General features: G+C 45.6%; 1 protein-coding gene across 3 annotated transcripts in view; it reads left to right on the forward strand.

Annotated features, from left to right (window-relative positions):
- The window catches only part of nr1h4 (nuclear receptor subfamily 1, group H, member 4), a 117271-nt gene extending 102046 nt beyond the window's left edge, over positions 1-15225 (forward strand). For all 3 annotated transcript variants that reach the window (XM_043708719.2, XM_087997002.1, XM_043708721.2), the window contains one exon: positions 11719-15225. In XM_043708719.2, coding sequence (XP_043564654.1) covers positions 11719-11957 — 239 coding nt within the window. In that variant the 3' untranslated portion in view covers positions 11958-15225. The remainder of the gene's footprint in view (positions 1-11718) is intronic.
- Positions 15226-15609: the final 384 nt, after the last annotated feature.

Consider the following 15609-nt stretch of genomic DNA (forward strand, 5'->3'; position numbering starts at 1 on the left):
CTGTGGGAGTCGGTGGGTTTGTAGAAGATGTCAGTGTCAAGTCGGTCGTCACTGATGGAGATGGAGAGGTCCAGGAAGGGGAGGGAGGTGTCAGAGATGGTCCAGGTAAATTTAAGGTCAGGGTGGAATGTGTTGGTGAATTGCTCAACCTCCTCGCGGGAGGACGAGGTGGCACCAATGCAGTCATCAATGTAGCGGAGGAAGAAGTGGGGAGTGGTGCCGGTGTAATTATGGAAGATCAACTGGTCTACGTAGCCAACAAAGAGACAGGCATAGCTGGGGCCCATACATGTGTAGTATGTAGTCAAGAAAGAGGTAGATTGCAATAATAGATCCTCGGGGAATGTGGCACTGGGGGCAAAGGTGTGGGTTCGGGAGGTTATGTCACTCCAGGTGAATCTCGGGCTTTGATGAGACAAGTGAGATTGGAACCAGGTGAGGGCAGGTCCAAATAGTTGGACAACAACCAATTGATTTTGGAGGATGGCGGTGTGCCACAGGTCAATAGGACATCACTGAAAACTCATTTTGCCATTGTAACATGGATTGAAACTTGTTTGGAGGGATCCCATCATGGAATTCTGGGAAAGATGACCCTGGGTTTGGGAAGACCAATATCTCATGGTTCAAGGATTTCGAAGTAGACGCAAGCAGGTAGGAAATGATGATCTGTCAGAGTGGAGGGGCAAGAGTTGACTTATCATTTTACGAAGAGGAATGATGACAATTGTAAGGAGAGAAGGACACTACCTGAGGTGATAGAACCCTTAACAACACCAGCTCAGAGAGCAGGAGGGTTAGCAAGGGTTGTCTGCAGTATAGTGGGAATAGTGATTAGTCACCAAGGTGTAACAGTGAATGATTGACCAGAACTGGCTTTTAGATTTGGCATTTTAGAGTTTTATCCAATAGATTTTACCTTCTCTGTTTGCTACACCAGAGTTGAAAGATTAATCGATTTAACCATTTGAACCTTCTTACCAAATTTGTATTTGAAAAATAAGGTCTATAAATTCATTCATAGTCACTATAATCCATGCTAACCAGCCTACTGTACAAAATGCTGAGGTTGCTAGAAATCTGAAACAAGAATAGAAAGTGCTGGAGAAACTCAGCAGGTCTGCCAGCACCTGTGGAAAGAGAAACCAAGTTAATGTTTTGAGTCCAGTGATCCTTCTTCAGAAGTAGACTAATGGTGGACTCAATGTTAACTCTGTTTTCTCTCTCTCCACAGCTGCTGCCAGACCTCCTGAGTTTTGCTAATGCTGTCTGCTTTAGTTACTCCACATTCCTCTCTGCATCTGTTTCTAGCATGGCTACAATTCAGGCTTCTGCCTAGTACTCCAATTCTTTTTTCTCTGGCTCCGTCCACAACATGCTACTTGCACCCACTAATGATTGGCACCATGACATCATTGTAAGGTTGCTTCAGGGTCTTATACATAACACACGGATCCTGGGGATGGGAAGCTACTGCATTGCTCAATTTCAGTTAAAAAGCTTTGTGCTTACCCCATCCCATGTCCAACACTTTCTCCTGCAATCACTAAGTATCTGAGAGCTGATATAAAAATCCAACAGTGTTACTTAATGGGTATTCAATAATCCATTGTGTTGGGTTGTGTGTGTGGGCCCATTGGCAGATTGTAAGTGCTCAGTCCTCCACGTTGGGATGAGCTGTTGTATAGCTGACCTGGGCACAAGGACTCCAACATGTCCACTCACTGCACATGGGCACCCTCAACTGGGTTTTCCCGAGAAACTGGGAGATAGGGAACAGCTGAGAGGTCAGAACTGAGGGTCAGGGGTTGGGGAAAGAGATGGTTTCCAAGCCAACAGAGAGAGGCCATACTACACAAGAGTAGTCCTTCGGGTCCATTCTGCCATTCAATGAGATCATGGCTGATCTGATAATCCCAGCACCACTTTCTTGCCTTTACCCAATAATCCTTGGTTGCCTTGTTAATTAGAAATATTTTTAGTGTGTTACTGTGCTTCCTGTGTTCGGTGTCACCTGTTTCTCTGATCATTGTCCACATGAGAAAGAAGAAATATTGCCATTTGCGATTTAGATTTTTGAAAAACTCTAAGAACTGTGCATGCTGGAAATCAGCCTTTAAGTAGAGTCATAGAGATGTACAGCACGGAAACAGACCCTTTGACCCAACCCGTCCATGCCGACCAGATATCCTCAACTAATCTAGTCCCATTTGCCAGCACTTGGCCCATTTCCCTCTAAACCCTTCCTATTCATATACCCATCCAAGTGCCTTTTAAATGTTGTAACTGTACCAGCCTCCACCACTTCCTCTGGCAGCTCATTCCATACACGCACCATCCTCTGCCTAAAAAGTTGCCTCTTAGGTCTCTTTTATATCTTTCCCCTCTCCCCCTAAGCCCTCTAGTTCTGGACTTCCCGACCCCAGGGAAAAGACTTTGTCTATTTACTCTATCCATGCCCCTCATGATTTTATAAACCTCTATAAGGTCACCCCTCAGCCTCCGACGCTGCAGGGAAAACAGCTCTAGCCTATTCAGCCTCTCCCCATAGCTCAAATCCTCCAACCCTGGCACCATCCTTGTAAACCTTTTCTGAGCCTTTTCAAGTTTCACATCATCCTTCCTATAGCAGGGAGACCAGAATTGCCCGCAATATTCCAACAGTGGCTTAACTCATGTCCTGTACAGCCTCAACATGACCTCCCAACTCCTGTACTCAATACTCTGACCAATAAAGCATACCAAACGCCGCCTTCACTATCCTATCTACCCGCGACTCTAATTTCAAGGAGCTATGAATCTGCACTCCAAGGTCTCTTTGTTCAGCAACACTCCCTAGGAACTTACTATTAAGTGTATAAGTCCGGCTAAGATTTGCCTTTCCAAAATGCAGCACCTCACATTTATCTGAATTAAACTCTAGATTAAATAAATATATGTAATTACCCAACCTCGACAGGCCCTTTGAGGTAAGGAATTCCACATATTCACCACCATCTGAGGGGAAGATACCGTGTGGTCTAGGACTCTCCCACAAGGGGAAGCAACGTCTCCACATCTCCCCAGTCAATTCCCCTCAGAATCTTGTTTGTCTCAATAAAGGGATTTCTTCTCATTGACCTGAATTCCAGCCCATGTAACCTCTGTCCATAAGGGAAACCCTCCACACCTAGGATCAACCAAGTGAGTCCCCTTTGCAATCTCTCCAATGCCAGTGTATCTCTTCTTAGGTGAGGAGAATAAAACAGTCCTGAGAATTCAGACTGTTCTTCACATGCCTTATTGCCACTGAGGACCAATGTATCGGGACTATCTCAGGCTCCTAGAATCCGATACCTTTGCTCCGTTAGCCACCCCTGGATTGCTACAACCTGTTTCAGAATTGGCTGTAGTTATGAAGATCATGAAGTGTATGGCTGAGTGTGAGTTGCAAAGAGTCACAGAAGGCAGTTTGGTCCATCTATGGTCAATGTTGGTGTTGATGTTTCACCTGATCCACCTCCTATCCCTTTTCATCTAACCCTACATCCCGTGTGTGTGTGTGTGTGTATGTATGTGTGTGTGTGTGTGTGTGTATGTATGTGTATGGGTGTATATGTGTGGGTGTGGGTGTGTATGTGTGTGTATGTGTATATGTGTGGGTGTGTGTGGGTGTGTATATGTGTGTGTGCATGTGTGTGTGTGGGTGTGTATATGTGTGTGTGTGGGAGAGTATGTGTGTGCGCTTGTGCGTGTGTGTGTTGGTGGGGTGTGTGGCTGTGTGAGTCTTCAAATTCCCTTTAAATCCTCTAATGCTTCTTTTTACTTCAGTCACTCAGTGTGATAGTAAGTTCCACATTCTCCAGATAATAAATTCACTCCTGAATTCCCTATGGGATTTTTCCAGGGCTTTTAAAAAATGCTTATTGCTTCTAGTTTTTAATTAAATTCTTTATGGGATGTGGATGTTGCTAGCTCGACCATCCCTAGATGCCAGTTAAGAGTTGACCACATTGCTGTGGGTCTGGAGTCACATGTAAGAACTGATTAGGGATAGTCAACATGGCTTTGTGCGTGGGAAATCATGTCTCACAAACTTGATTGAGTTTTTTGAAGAAGTAACAAAAAAGATTGATGAGGGCAAAGCGGTAGATGCGATCTATATGGACTTCAGTAAGGCATTCGACAAGGTTCCCCATAGGAGACTGGTTAGCAAGGTTAGATCTCATGTAATATAGGGAGAACTAGCCTTTTGGATACAGAACTGGTTCAAAGGTAGAAGACAGAGGGTGGTGGTGGAGGATTGTTTTTCAGACTGGAGGCATGTGACCAGTGGAGTGCCACGAGGATCAGTGCTGGGTCCTCAATTTTTTCTGAGGGCACCTCCAACCTCAGACCCCATCCCTCCAACTGTAACAAGGACAGAACGCCCCTGGTGCTCACCTTCCACCCTACCAACCTTTGCATAAACTAAATCATGCGCCGACATTTCCGCCACCTCCAAACAGACCCCACCACCAGGGATATATTTCCCTCCCCACCCCTTTCCGCCTTCCACAAAGACCGTTCCTTCCGTGACTACCTGGTCAGGTCCACGCCCCCCAACAACCCACCCTCCCGTCCTGGCACCTTCCCCTGCCACCTCAGGAATTGCAAAACCTGCACCCACACCTCCTCCCTCACCTCCATCCAAGGCCCTAAAGGAGCCTTCCATATCCATCAAAGTTTCACCTGCACATCCACCAATATCATTTATTGTATCCGTTGCTCCCGATGCGGTCTCCTCTACATTGGGGAGACTGGACGCCTCCTATCAGAGTGCTTTAGGGAACATCTCTGGGACACCCACACCAATCAACCACACCGCCCCGTGGCCCAACATTTCAACTCCCCCTCCCACTCTGCCGAGGACATGAAGGTCCTGGGCCTCCTTCACCGCCGCTCCCTCACCACCAGACGCCTGGAGGAAGAATGCCTCATCTTCCGCCTTGGAACACTTCAACCCCAGGGCATCGATGTGGACTTCAACAGTTTCCTTATTTCCCCATCCCCCACCTCACCCCAGTTCCAAATTTCCAGCTCAGCACTGTCCCCATGACTTGTCCTACCTGCCTATCTTCTTTTCCACCTATCCACTCCACCCTCCTCCCTGACCTATCACTTTCATCCCCTCCCCCACTCACCTATTGTACTCTATGCTACTTTCTCCCCACCCCCACCCTCCTCTCATTTATCTCTCCACCCTTCAGGCTCTCTGCCTGTATTCCTGATGAAGGGCTTTTGCCCGAAACGTCGATTTTCCTGCTCCTCGGATGCTGCCTGAACTGCTGCGCTTTTCCAGCACCACTCTAATCCAGAATCTGGTTTCCAGCATCTGCAGTCATTGTTTTTACCTTTCCTCTATTTTTTGTCTTTTATATAAATGATTTGAATGCGAGCATGAGAGGTACAGTTAGTAAGTTTGTAGATGATACCAAAATTGGAGGTGTAGGGGACAGTGAAGAGGGTTACCTCAGATTACAACAGGATCTTGACCAGATGGGCCAATGGGCTGAGAAGTGGCAGATGGAGTTTAATTCAGATAAATGCGAGGTGCTGCATTTTGGGAAAGCAAATCTTAGCAGGACTTGTACACTTAATGGTAAGGTCCTAGGGAGTGTTGTTGAACAAAGAGACCTTGGAGTGCTCCTTGAAATTGGAGTCGCAGGTAGATAGGATAGTGAAGAAGGCGTTTGGTATGCTTTCCTTTATTGGTCAGAGTATTGAGTACAGAAGTTGGGAGGTCATGTTGTAGCTGTACAGGACATTGGTTAGGCCACTGTTGGAATATTGTGTGCAATTCTGGTATTCTTCCTGTCAGAAAGATGCTGTGAAACTTGAAAGGATTCAGAAAAGATTTACAAGGATGTTGCCAGGATTGGAGGATTTGAGCTACAAGGAGAGGTTGATCAGGCTGGGGCTTTTTTCCCTTGAGCTTCGGAGGCTGAGGGGTGACCTTATAGAAGTTTACAAAATTATGAGGGGCATGGATAGGTAAAGTCTTTTCCCTGGGGTCGGGGTGTACAGAACTAGAGGGCATAGGTTTAGGGTGAGAGGGGAAAGATATAAGAGAGACCTAAGGGGCAACGTTTTCACGCAGATGGTGGTATGTGGATGGAATGAGCTGCCAGAGGATGTGGTGGAGGCTGGTACAATTGCAACATTTAAGAGGCATTTGGATGGGTATATGAATAAGAAGGGTTTGGAGGGATATGGGCGGGGTGCTGGCAGGTGGGACTAGATTGGGCTGGGATAGCTGGTTTGCATGGACCGGTTGGACCGAAGGGTGTGTTCCATGCTGTACATCTCGATGACTGTGTGACTTTATGTAGACCAGACTGGGTAAAGATGGCAGTTCCTTTCCCTAAAAGACATGAGTCAATCAGGTGGTTTTTACAATGAAAAGAAACAGTGGTTACATGGTCACCATAAGATCAGCATTTTCAGATTTTTACAGAATTCAAATTCTTCCCTTCTGCGTGGATTTGAAACCAGTTCCCCAGGACTTTGTGGCACAGTGGCTCAGAGGTTAGCACTGCTGCCTCACCGCACCGGGGACCCAAGTTCGATTCCTGTCTCGGGTGGATTTCCTCCGGGAGCTCCAGTTTTCACTGGAGATGTGCAGGTTTGCGTGGACTGGCCATGGGAAGTTGTCCCAGAGTGCCCAGAGCTGTGCAGGCTCCTGGGGGGTTAACCATGGGAAATGCGAGGGTAAGACTGGGGGGACGGAGGTCTCTGGGTTGAATGCTGTTTGGAGAGTCAGTGTGGATGAGATGGGAAGAGTCCCGTCCACATTGTAGGGAGTCTATGACTGCTGGATTATTAGTCCAGTGACATTCGCACTGCTATGTCTAGCTGCCTTATTTTAAATACTGTCACTCGACGTTTTGAGCATAACCTGGATGCTGCCTGACCTGCTGTGCTTTTCCAGCACCACACTCTCGACTCTGATCTGCAGCATCTGCAGTGCCCTCTTTCTCCTCCATGATGCACAGGCAATGAACAGTGTGGGTCTGACGGGGCAAGCTCTTTAAGAAGTTGGGAGCATCATTTCGCCTGGCCACTGCACCCAAATGAATGGGCACCTGCCCCTCCCTGATGATTTGGCCCTCATGGCATATGGTGCTTTTGAAAATACAGAGTAATTTCTGCAATCCCTGTCAGACACTGGTCAGGTTGCTGGTTTACTGTCACTGTGTTTTCTGTGTCTGGTGTCACGTTTCGCTCTCTGACCGTCAGTCCTGTGAGTTCCCACAAGAGAAAGAGGAAATATTGCTGCGTGTGATGTGGGTTTTAAAGAGAACAAAGGGAACTGCAAATGCTGTAAATATGAAACAATAACAGAAATGGCTGGAAAAGCTCAGCAGGTCTGAAACATACAGAATACAGAACGGCCAGGACTGAGTGGATGTTGGGAAGATGTTTTCATAGGCAGGAGAGTTTAGGACTCAAGGGCAGAGCCTTACAGTAGAGGGAAGACCCTTTAAAACGGAGATAAGGAGAAACTTCTTTAGCCAGAGAGTGGAGAATCTATGGAATTCATTGCCACAGAAGGCCAGGCCACTAAGTATATTTAAAATAGAGATTGGCAGATTCTTGATTGCCAAGGGGCTCAAGGGTTACGGGGAGAAAGTGGGATCAGCCATGATCAAATGGAGGAGCAGACTTCTTGGGCTGAATGACCTAATTTCTGCTCCTATGGTCTTATGATCTTATGGTCTGACAGCATCTGTGGAGGGAAGATTCAGAGTTAATGTTTCAGTTCAAGTGACCCTTCGTCAGAACGGAGACACACCACTCCCCCTCCCCCTCCCCTTCCCTGTTCGGCCACTCCCACCCCAACCCTGTTTGACAGATCCTATCTCCCAAGCCCCATCTCTTTTAAGTATTCCCCTCCTTCCCCGTATTCTCAGTCCTCACTGAGGGTTCCCCATCATGTTTGACCCTCAGGATGGGGGTTGCTGTGGGAATGAGTTTGGGAATTGTCGTTTTAAGGAGCATCTTGAGAAGAAGAGGCCAGAAAGCTCTCAGAAGTTTATTCCAAGGGCCTGCACAGACAGGAACATGAGAACTAGGAACAGGATGGGGCCATTCATCCCTTCAAACCTGCTCCCCCATTTAATACGATCATGGCTGATCTCATCTCGGTCCCCGGTCCACTTTCCTGCCAGGTCCCCCACAATGCTTAGACCCATTACTAAATAAATAAAACTGTGTCTACCTCCTTCTTAAATTTACTCAATGTCCCAGCGTTCACCACACGCTGGGGTAGCGAACTCCACAGATTCCAGATGTATCACGAGTTCAAGGTGAGAGGGCAAAAGTTTAAGGGAGATATGCGTGGAAAGTTCTTCATGCAGAGGGAAGTAGGTGTCTGGAACGTGTTGCCAGTGGAGGTGGTTGGGGTGGGCATGATAGCATCATTTAAGATGTATCTAGACAGATACAAAGATACAAGCAGAGGGATACAGACGCTTAGAAAATAGGTGACAGGTTTAGATAGAGGAGCTGGATCGGCACAGGCTTGGAGGGCCGAAGGGCCTGTTTAAGTGCTGTCATTTTCTTTTTTCTTTGTTTATTGTGTCAAACTGCTTTGAAGGTGCTGTTTGAAGGTACTGTGTAATGAAGGAAAAGTGGCAGACAATTTGTATGCAGCCAACTCCTACAAATAGAAAGGCAGGGAACGTGTTTTCTGTGGCACTAAGGAATATTTCCGACATTGAGCGGTACCAAATTTTACATTCTCCACACTAATCGGCTGGGGACTGAGTTTATCATCTCATCTTAAAGATGACTGCTCTAACAGTGCTGCATTCCCTCAGTACAGGACTGCAGTGTTGGCTTTGAGTTTTATGCCCAGGCCCTGAGATGTGGGACTTGGAGCCAGAACCTTGTGAGTGGGAGGTGAGGATGTGACCAACTGACGCACAAGGGGAGACCATTTGCAGGATAATGCAGAATGGTCAGGGAAGGGAGAGCTATGAGGATAGGTTGTTGAGATAGCCTGAATGGCCTCCATTTGCGCAAGGCGAATCCATCACCATAAATGAATTCAGAAAGAAAATGCACCTCAACTCCTCCAAGAAAGTGGAAGTGTAACTAGTTTAGTGGATCTTTGATTTATTCATTATGTTGGTACCTGCACATATGTGGGTGATCTCAGTTCTGGTTGCTCTGCTATATGAAGGAAATAATTAAACTGGAGAGGGTTCAGAAAAGATTTACCAGGATGTTGCCAGGGCTGGAATGTCTGAGTTATAAAAATAGGCTGGATAGGCAGGGACTTGTATCAGTGGAGCGTAGGAGGTTGAGGGGTCACCTTATAGAGCTTGATAGAATCATGAGGAGCATGGATAAGGTGAATGACAGGGGTCTTTTCCCCAGTGGGGGGACACTCCAAAACTAAGGGCACATTTTGCAGTGAGAGGAGAAAGATTTTAAAAAGAGAACATGAGGGACAACATTTTTTACACAGAGTAGTTTGTGTGTGGATATGTTCATGAATAGGAAAGGTTTGGAGGACTATGGGCCAAGTACAGGCAGGTGGGACTGGTTTAGTTTGGGAACATGGTCAGCATGAACTAGTTGGACTGAAGGGTCTGTTTCCCTGCTGTATGACTCTATGTCTCTATGTGTTGCTCCTGAATACCCAATATGATTAATTGGAATTCCTACATATTTCCCCCAGCCACATACAACCTGTGATCTTGGTCATGTTGGTAGTGGGGGCACTGAGTTGGGAATGTTCCACAGTGAAGGTGACTGATTTCAGTTTGGTGTCCACGCATCTTTGAGGATCAATGTTGATTTCCAATCATCATTCTGAGCTCAGCTCATCATTCGCTGCCAGAACAGCTCCCTCAGACTTTACTGACCTGCAGAGCTGGGAGAAGGTACCACTTCACTTTCCCAACTGCACACATCTCCACCCATCTCCCCTCTGCTCCCAGCTACCAATCACTCATCTCCTCTCCCCTGCCACTGATGTCCGCCTTCATCACTCCTCTTGGGGTTGGTGGGTGGTATTGACACTGTTGGCAATTCAGGGCCCAATCCCCTGAGACACTTTGTAGGAAAGCTATCTCATAGTCCCCACAGGGACTCTCAAAGATAGAGTTCCAAAACCCGTTAGAGAAGCCTACACAGGAGGATAGGTCAGGATTGGATGGAGAGGTGACTACTGCAAGTCAGTCAGGAAGGCACTCAAAGTTCCGTTTGCAAGAACGATACAAAAGCCTTGAACATGAATGTCTACACGCTAGGAATTATGAGCCAGCAATTGAGGAAAATGGTATCTCTCTCACTGGGCTGATATGTGCCACCACGGTGACCAGTTACTATAGTGACTGGGCAAAAGGTGCCTGCACCAAGAACACCAACAGCACACCAATCCTCCGAGGTTCCTTGTTTGGCACTAATGGCAGAGCCTGCTTTGACAAAACTGGCCTTTCTGACCATTAGAGAAGGTTCATGAAATGATGATTTCCCCCCAAAATAAAACCAACACCCACCTCGCCCCCATCCCCACCCACACCCACCCCTACCCCACTGCCACTTCACCCACCCCCACCCTCATCCATAACCCACTACCACACATCCCCACCCACAACCACCCCTACCCCATTGCCACTTCACCCACCCCCACCCTCCTGCACAACTCACCACTACCCATCCCCTACTCCACTGCCACCTCACCCATCCCCACCCCCATTCACAGCCCCCCACCACCCATCCCCACCCCTACCCCACTGCCACCTCACCCACCCCCACCCACCGCTGGAAGAATCTTTAGAGACCAACAACATTGTGGAAATTGGGTCGGGGTAGATGTTGATTGATTGGTGGGGGTGGGGGGGAATTCCAATACTGCTGGACTGTACATTTAGTTCATTCCTGATTAAAGGCTCTTGCCTGAATCGTAGACTCTTCTGCTCCTCGGATGCTGCCTGGCTGTGCTTTTCCAGCATCTTCAGTACTCACTTTATCCCATTTAGCACAGGGGCCTTGCAATGTCCATTTCCGAGAATCGCGGAATTGTTCTGGTGCAGAAGGAGGCCATTTGGCCCATTATGGCTGCATCTGCATACAGCCTGGCTCTATTATTTAGTTCCAATTGCCTGCATTGTCCCTGTGTCCCTGCACCCCATTTCTATCCAAATAGCCAGCTGATGCCCCTCTTGAACACCTCAATCGAACATGCCTTCCCCATGTTACCAGGGTGTGCTTTCCAAACCCCAACTATTCACTGTGTGGGGAAGAAATATTCCTCCCGTCACCCTTGCTTCATTTGCACATCACTTTAAATCTATGGCTTCTCATTCTTTGTTTCCTTTTACGAGTGGGAACAGTTCCTCTCAGTCTCCGCTGTCTGGCCCCCTCGTGATGCTGTGAATCTCAACCAGATCTCCCTCTCAACTGCCTTCTCTCCAGAAGAACAGTCCCAAAGTCTTCAATCTATCCACATCGCTGCAGTTCCTCATCCCTGGAAACATTGTAGTAAATTGTTCCAACGTCCATACAACCTCCAACTCAACTGTCCGGGTGCGTACAGCCAGGATAGTGAGCTCTGTCAGAGGAGACCTGAGAGGGGAATCTCTCGGAGTGTGTGTGTGTGTGTGTGAAAGAGAGAGAGAGTTTGGTCTAGCTGGTTGGATAATCTGACACCTGTGGGTTTTTTTTAATGATCCTCTTCTCCTGTAGATCGTTCTTTCGTGAAGAATCGGGAAGCCATCGACAGACTTCAGGAGCCATTGTTAGAGATCCTGCAGAAATACTGCAAGCTGAACCACCCGCAGGACCCCCAGCATTTTGCCCGGTTGCTGGGGAGACTCACTGAGCTCAGGACCTTTAACCACCATCACTCGGATATGCTGATGTCCTGGAAGATCAATGATCAGAAGTTCACGCCTCTTCTCTGTGAGATCTGGGACGTGCAGTGATTGTCCCCCTTCCTCGCAAGCCATCTACAGGACCCAATAATTATAAATAGCCAGGAAACCGGAGCTGCCAATTCCGGAACATTCTGAACTGGCTAGTGTACCTACACCAAGGGATGTAAGTATGTTCCTGTCATCCAAGGACACAGGTTAATGACATCTCCGCTCCATCTCACTTACCCAGGCCCACCAACAACAAGGGTCTACAGGGGCAGCATAGTCTGGAGAAACAACCCCCTATATCTCCTTAAATGAAGTTTGGCATTTTTTAAATGTTCTTTGTGATGTAAGGTAGTCCATTTGAGTATTTTGTCTTTTGTGAATTCTACTTCCACAGAATGGAGGATGGATATTCAGGGAGAGTTACTGCAATATCAAGGATCACAAGATTGGGGAAGCGTGCAGGAAATTAAGACTCACTCTTCCTGAAGTCATGACAGATGTGAACAGATTTAGTTAGACAATCAAAATTTATCTGAAGGAAAATGCTAATCAGGATTCTATACTTAACAAGAAATAAACTCTTTATTACAAGAAAATAGTCTTTAACTAATGGCAAACAGGAAGTAGGAATTGTTAACTTAAACTCTATCTTTCTTCAATTTGCCCCTTCTCAGACAGGCAAGATGTGGAGGTGCCGGTGTTGGTCTGAGGTGGACAAAGTCAAGAGTCACATCACACCAGGTTATAGTCCAACGGGTTTATTTGAAATTGCAAGTTTTCAGAGTGTCATGTGTTCACCTGATGAAGGGAGGGGCAGCGCTCTAAAAGCTTGTGATTTCAAATAAACCTGTTGGACTATAACCTGGTGTCCTGTGACTTCTGACTTTGACCTGCAAGAAGCAATATTATTCACAGCTCACAGCATGCTCCAGTCAATGTGATGTTAAAAATGTCTCTGCATATTCTCCTTGGTTTAAAGTACTACATTTTTTTAAAAAATGCACAGCCCAATGGTAAAGGAGGAAAACTAAACATGTAGTCTTTACAAAAGCTTTGCCTTTCCATTCCTGCATACCTGAAGAGAAAGATTACAGGATATAAGTTGATGGATTTAATTTAGTGGAGGGCTTGTCAGCTAGTTTCAAATGCAGACTGATGAGAAAAGATGTGAAGAAATGCTAATAATGGATGGAGTGTTTAATAAATGATCGAGGTCTATTCAATTCTCGACAGACGGAAAAAGACCTGTACATGTTCCTTAGATTCTCAGCTCTGAGGTGAATCCAAAACTGTCTGACCTCAAACTTAAGAAGAATCATAGAAATTAGCAGCAGGAGTAGGCCATTCGGCCCTTCGAGCCTGCTCCACCATTCAATACTATCACGGCTGATCATCCAACTCAGTCCCCCTGTTCCTGCTTTCTCCCCGGACCCTTTAGCCATAAAACTCCTGTTTGAAAATACTCAATGTTTTGCCTCAACTGCTTTCAATGGCTGAGAATTCCACAGCTCCCCACTCTCTGGGTGAAGACATTGTTCTGTATCTCAGTCCTTAAAGACCTATTCCCTATCATTTAGATTGTAAAAGATCCCATTGCCTCTGTTTTAAGAAACATTGTGGAGCATATGAACATACAAGCTAGAAGTAGGTCATTCAGCCCTTTGAGCCTGGTTGCCCATTCAATAGGTTCATGGCTGATTTGACCATTCCACTCTACCCCCAGGGAACCTTTCACATTTCTGCTCATCAAAAATCTATCTACCTCAGCCCCAAAAATAGTCAAGGACTCTGCTTCCACCACATTTCAGGAAGAGAGTTCCAAAGGCCTTGGATTCTCTAAGAAAACGTTTCTTCTCCTCTCTGTCTAGCCTCTCCCAAAACCTCTCCCCATTCACCCTGTCAAGGCTTGGTAAGATCTTTTATCACGTTGTCTCTTATTGTTTCTGAACTCCAGTGGATACAAGCCCAGCCTAGCCAACCCTTCCCCATCAGAAAACTCCTCATTCCAGGGACTAGTCTGATAAACTTTCACTGGACTATCTCCAATACATTTACATCCTACCTGTAGCTTCACCCAATGCCTTTTTCAATATACATTTCTCATCAGTTAAAATCTGCTTAAACTGACTTGGAGAAGCTTATAAAAAAGGTCCCCACTAATTTAACTTTAAGTCCAATGCTAGTCCAAGCTGGTAAATGAGTTTGTTGCTAAACTAGTTCTTGGGCACACATTGTATGTTGAAAAAATAGTGAGAACACACGCTAATGTCCACTGCAATGACTACTTCAGTGTGTCTGACATCATCCCAATGGTTATACTTCCAAAAGAACTTTCATCGGCTGTGAAGCATTTGGAGAGATATAGAAGATGTCTAAGGCGCTATAGAAATGTAAGTTCTTGCCTTGTTGTTAAAAGCATTTTAGCTGTTTGATGAAACTAAACCGGACCAGGACCACTTCCGTGATTTGGTATTTAAGGCAAATTGAAAAGTCTTCCAGATTATTTTACTGTGAATAGCAAGTTCAGAAATTTTCCCAGTGACGATTTGTTTCTTCAATATGGCAATCAATCAGGTATTAAATTGTGACTTGGGATAGCAGCTCACTTTAAAAATGAAAATAAATTGCATTGTATATGAACACGAGTAGGCCATTCAGCCCTTCAAATATATTACCCCATTCAATAAGGTCATGGCTGATTTGATTTTTAACCTGAACTCTACATCACATTCCTCATTTCCCTGATAATCTTTCACACTCACAGTAACTAAGAATCAATCTCACTCTGTCTTAAAAATACTAAAGATTCTGCATCCACTGTTTTTTTTAAGGAAGACATTCCAAAGTTTCACAACCCTCTGAAAGAAAAAAGTTTCCTCATCTCTGTCTTAAATAAGTGTCCCTTGGTTTTAAATGAGGGACATCCCTTCCCCACCAATGCCAGCAGCAATTCTCAATTTTCTCACAAAAGGAAACATTCCTTTAAGATCCGCCCAGCCAAGTCCCTTAAGTTCTTATGATTAAAATAGATCACCTTTTACCCTTGTAAGCTCTGGAAGATCTAGCCTTTCTTCAATCCACTTATTTCAGTGTGACCATTGTGAAACCTTGGCAGGATAAAACACTACGTTAAAACTGAAGGCATTGCAATTCACATTCATAACATGTTGTACATTGATGTTATTAAGGAATTCTACATTATATAACAATTAGTTTAATGTGTGATACCATGCGTGTTTTGATCACTTGATCAGAAAAGTATCTGTGAAGTATGTACATAATACTGAATAAAAGATGACTTAATAGTAGTTCTTGATGTAACCTAAAACTGAGTCTACCATTTCTTAACTGTCGAGACATATGCAGTGACACAGGCACACACAGAGAGACAGACACACAAACACAGTTTCACAGACAGACATACACAGAGACAGGCACACACAGAGAGACAGACACACAAACACAGTTTCACAGACAGACACACACAGAGACAGGCACACACAGAGAGACAGATAAACGTACACATAGAGACAGACACACAGTCTCACGAACAGACACATAGACAGACAGCAACACATAAAAACATGAATTTGAAAGGTGATAAAGGATAATTCCATTTGATGAGGCCAATCTGGAACACAGGGTTTGGTGACTGATTTGTGTTTGATTTTTTTTCAAATTCCTTCATTGCTTTTTCAGTTCTTTGCTGTCA

Source organism: Chiloscyllium plagiosum, unplaced genomic scaffold (genome assembly GCF_037043375.1).
Source record: "Chiloscyllium plagiosum isolate Xiang-an unplaced genomic scaffold, Cpla_swu_hap1 HiC_scaffold_19, whole genome shotgun sequence".
NCBI classification, from domain to species: Eukaryota; Metazoa; Chordata; class Chondrichthyes; order Orectolobiformes; family Hemiscylliidae; genus Chiloscyllium; species Chiloscyllium plagiosum.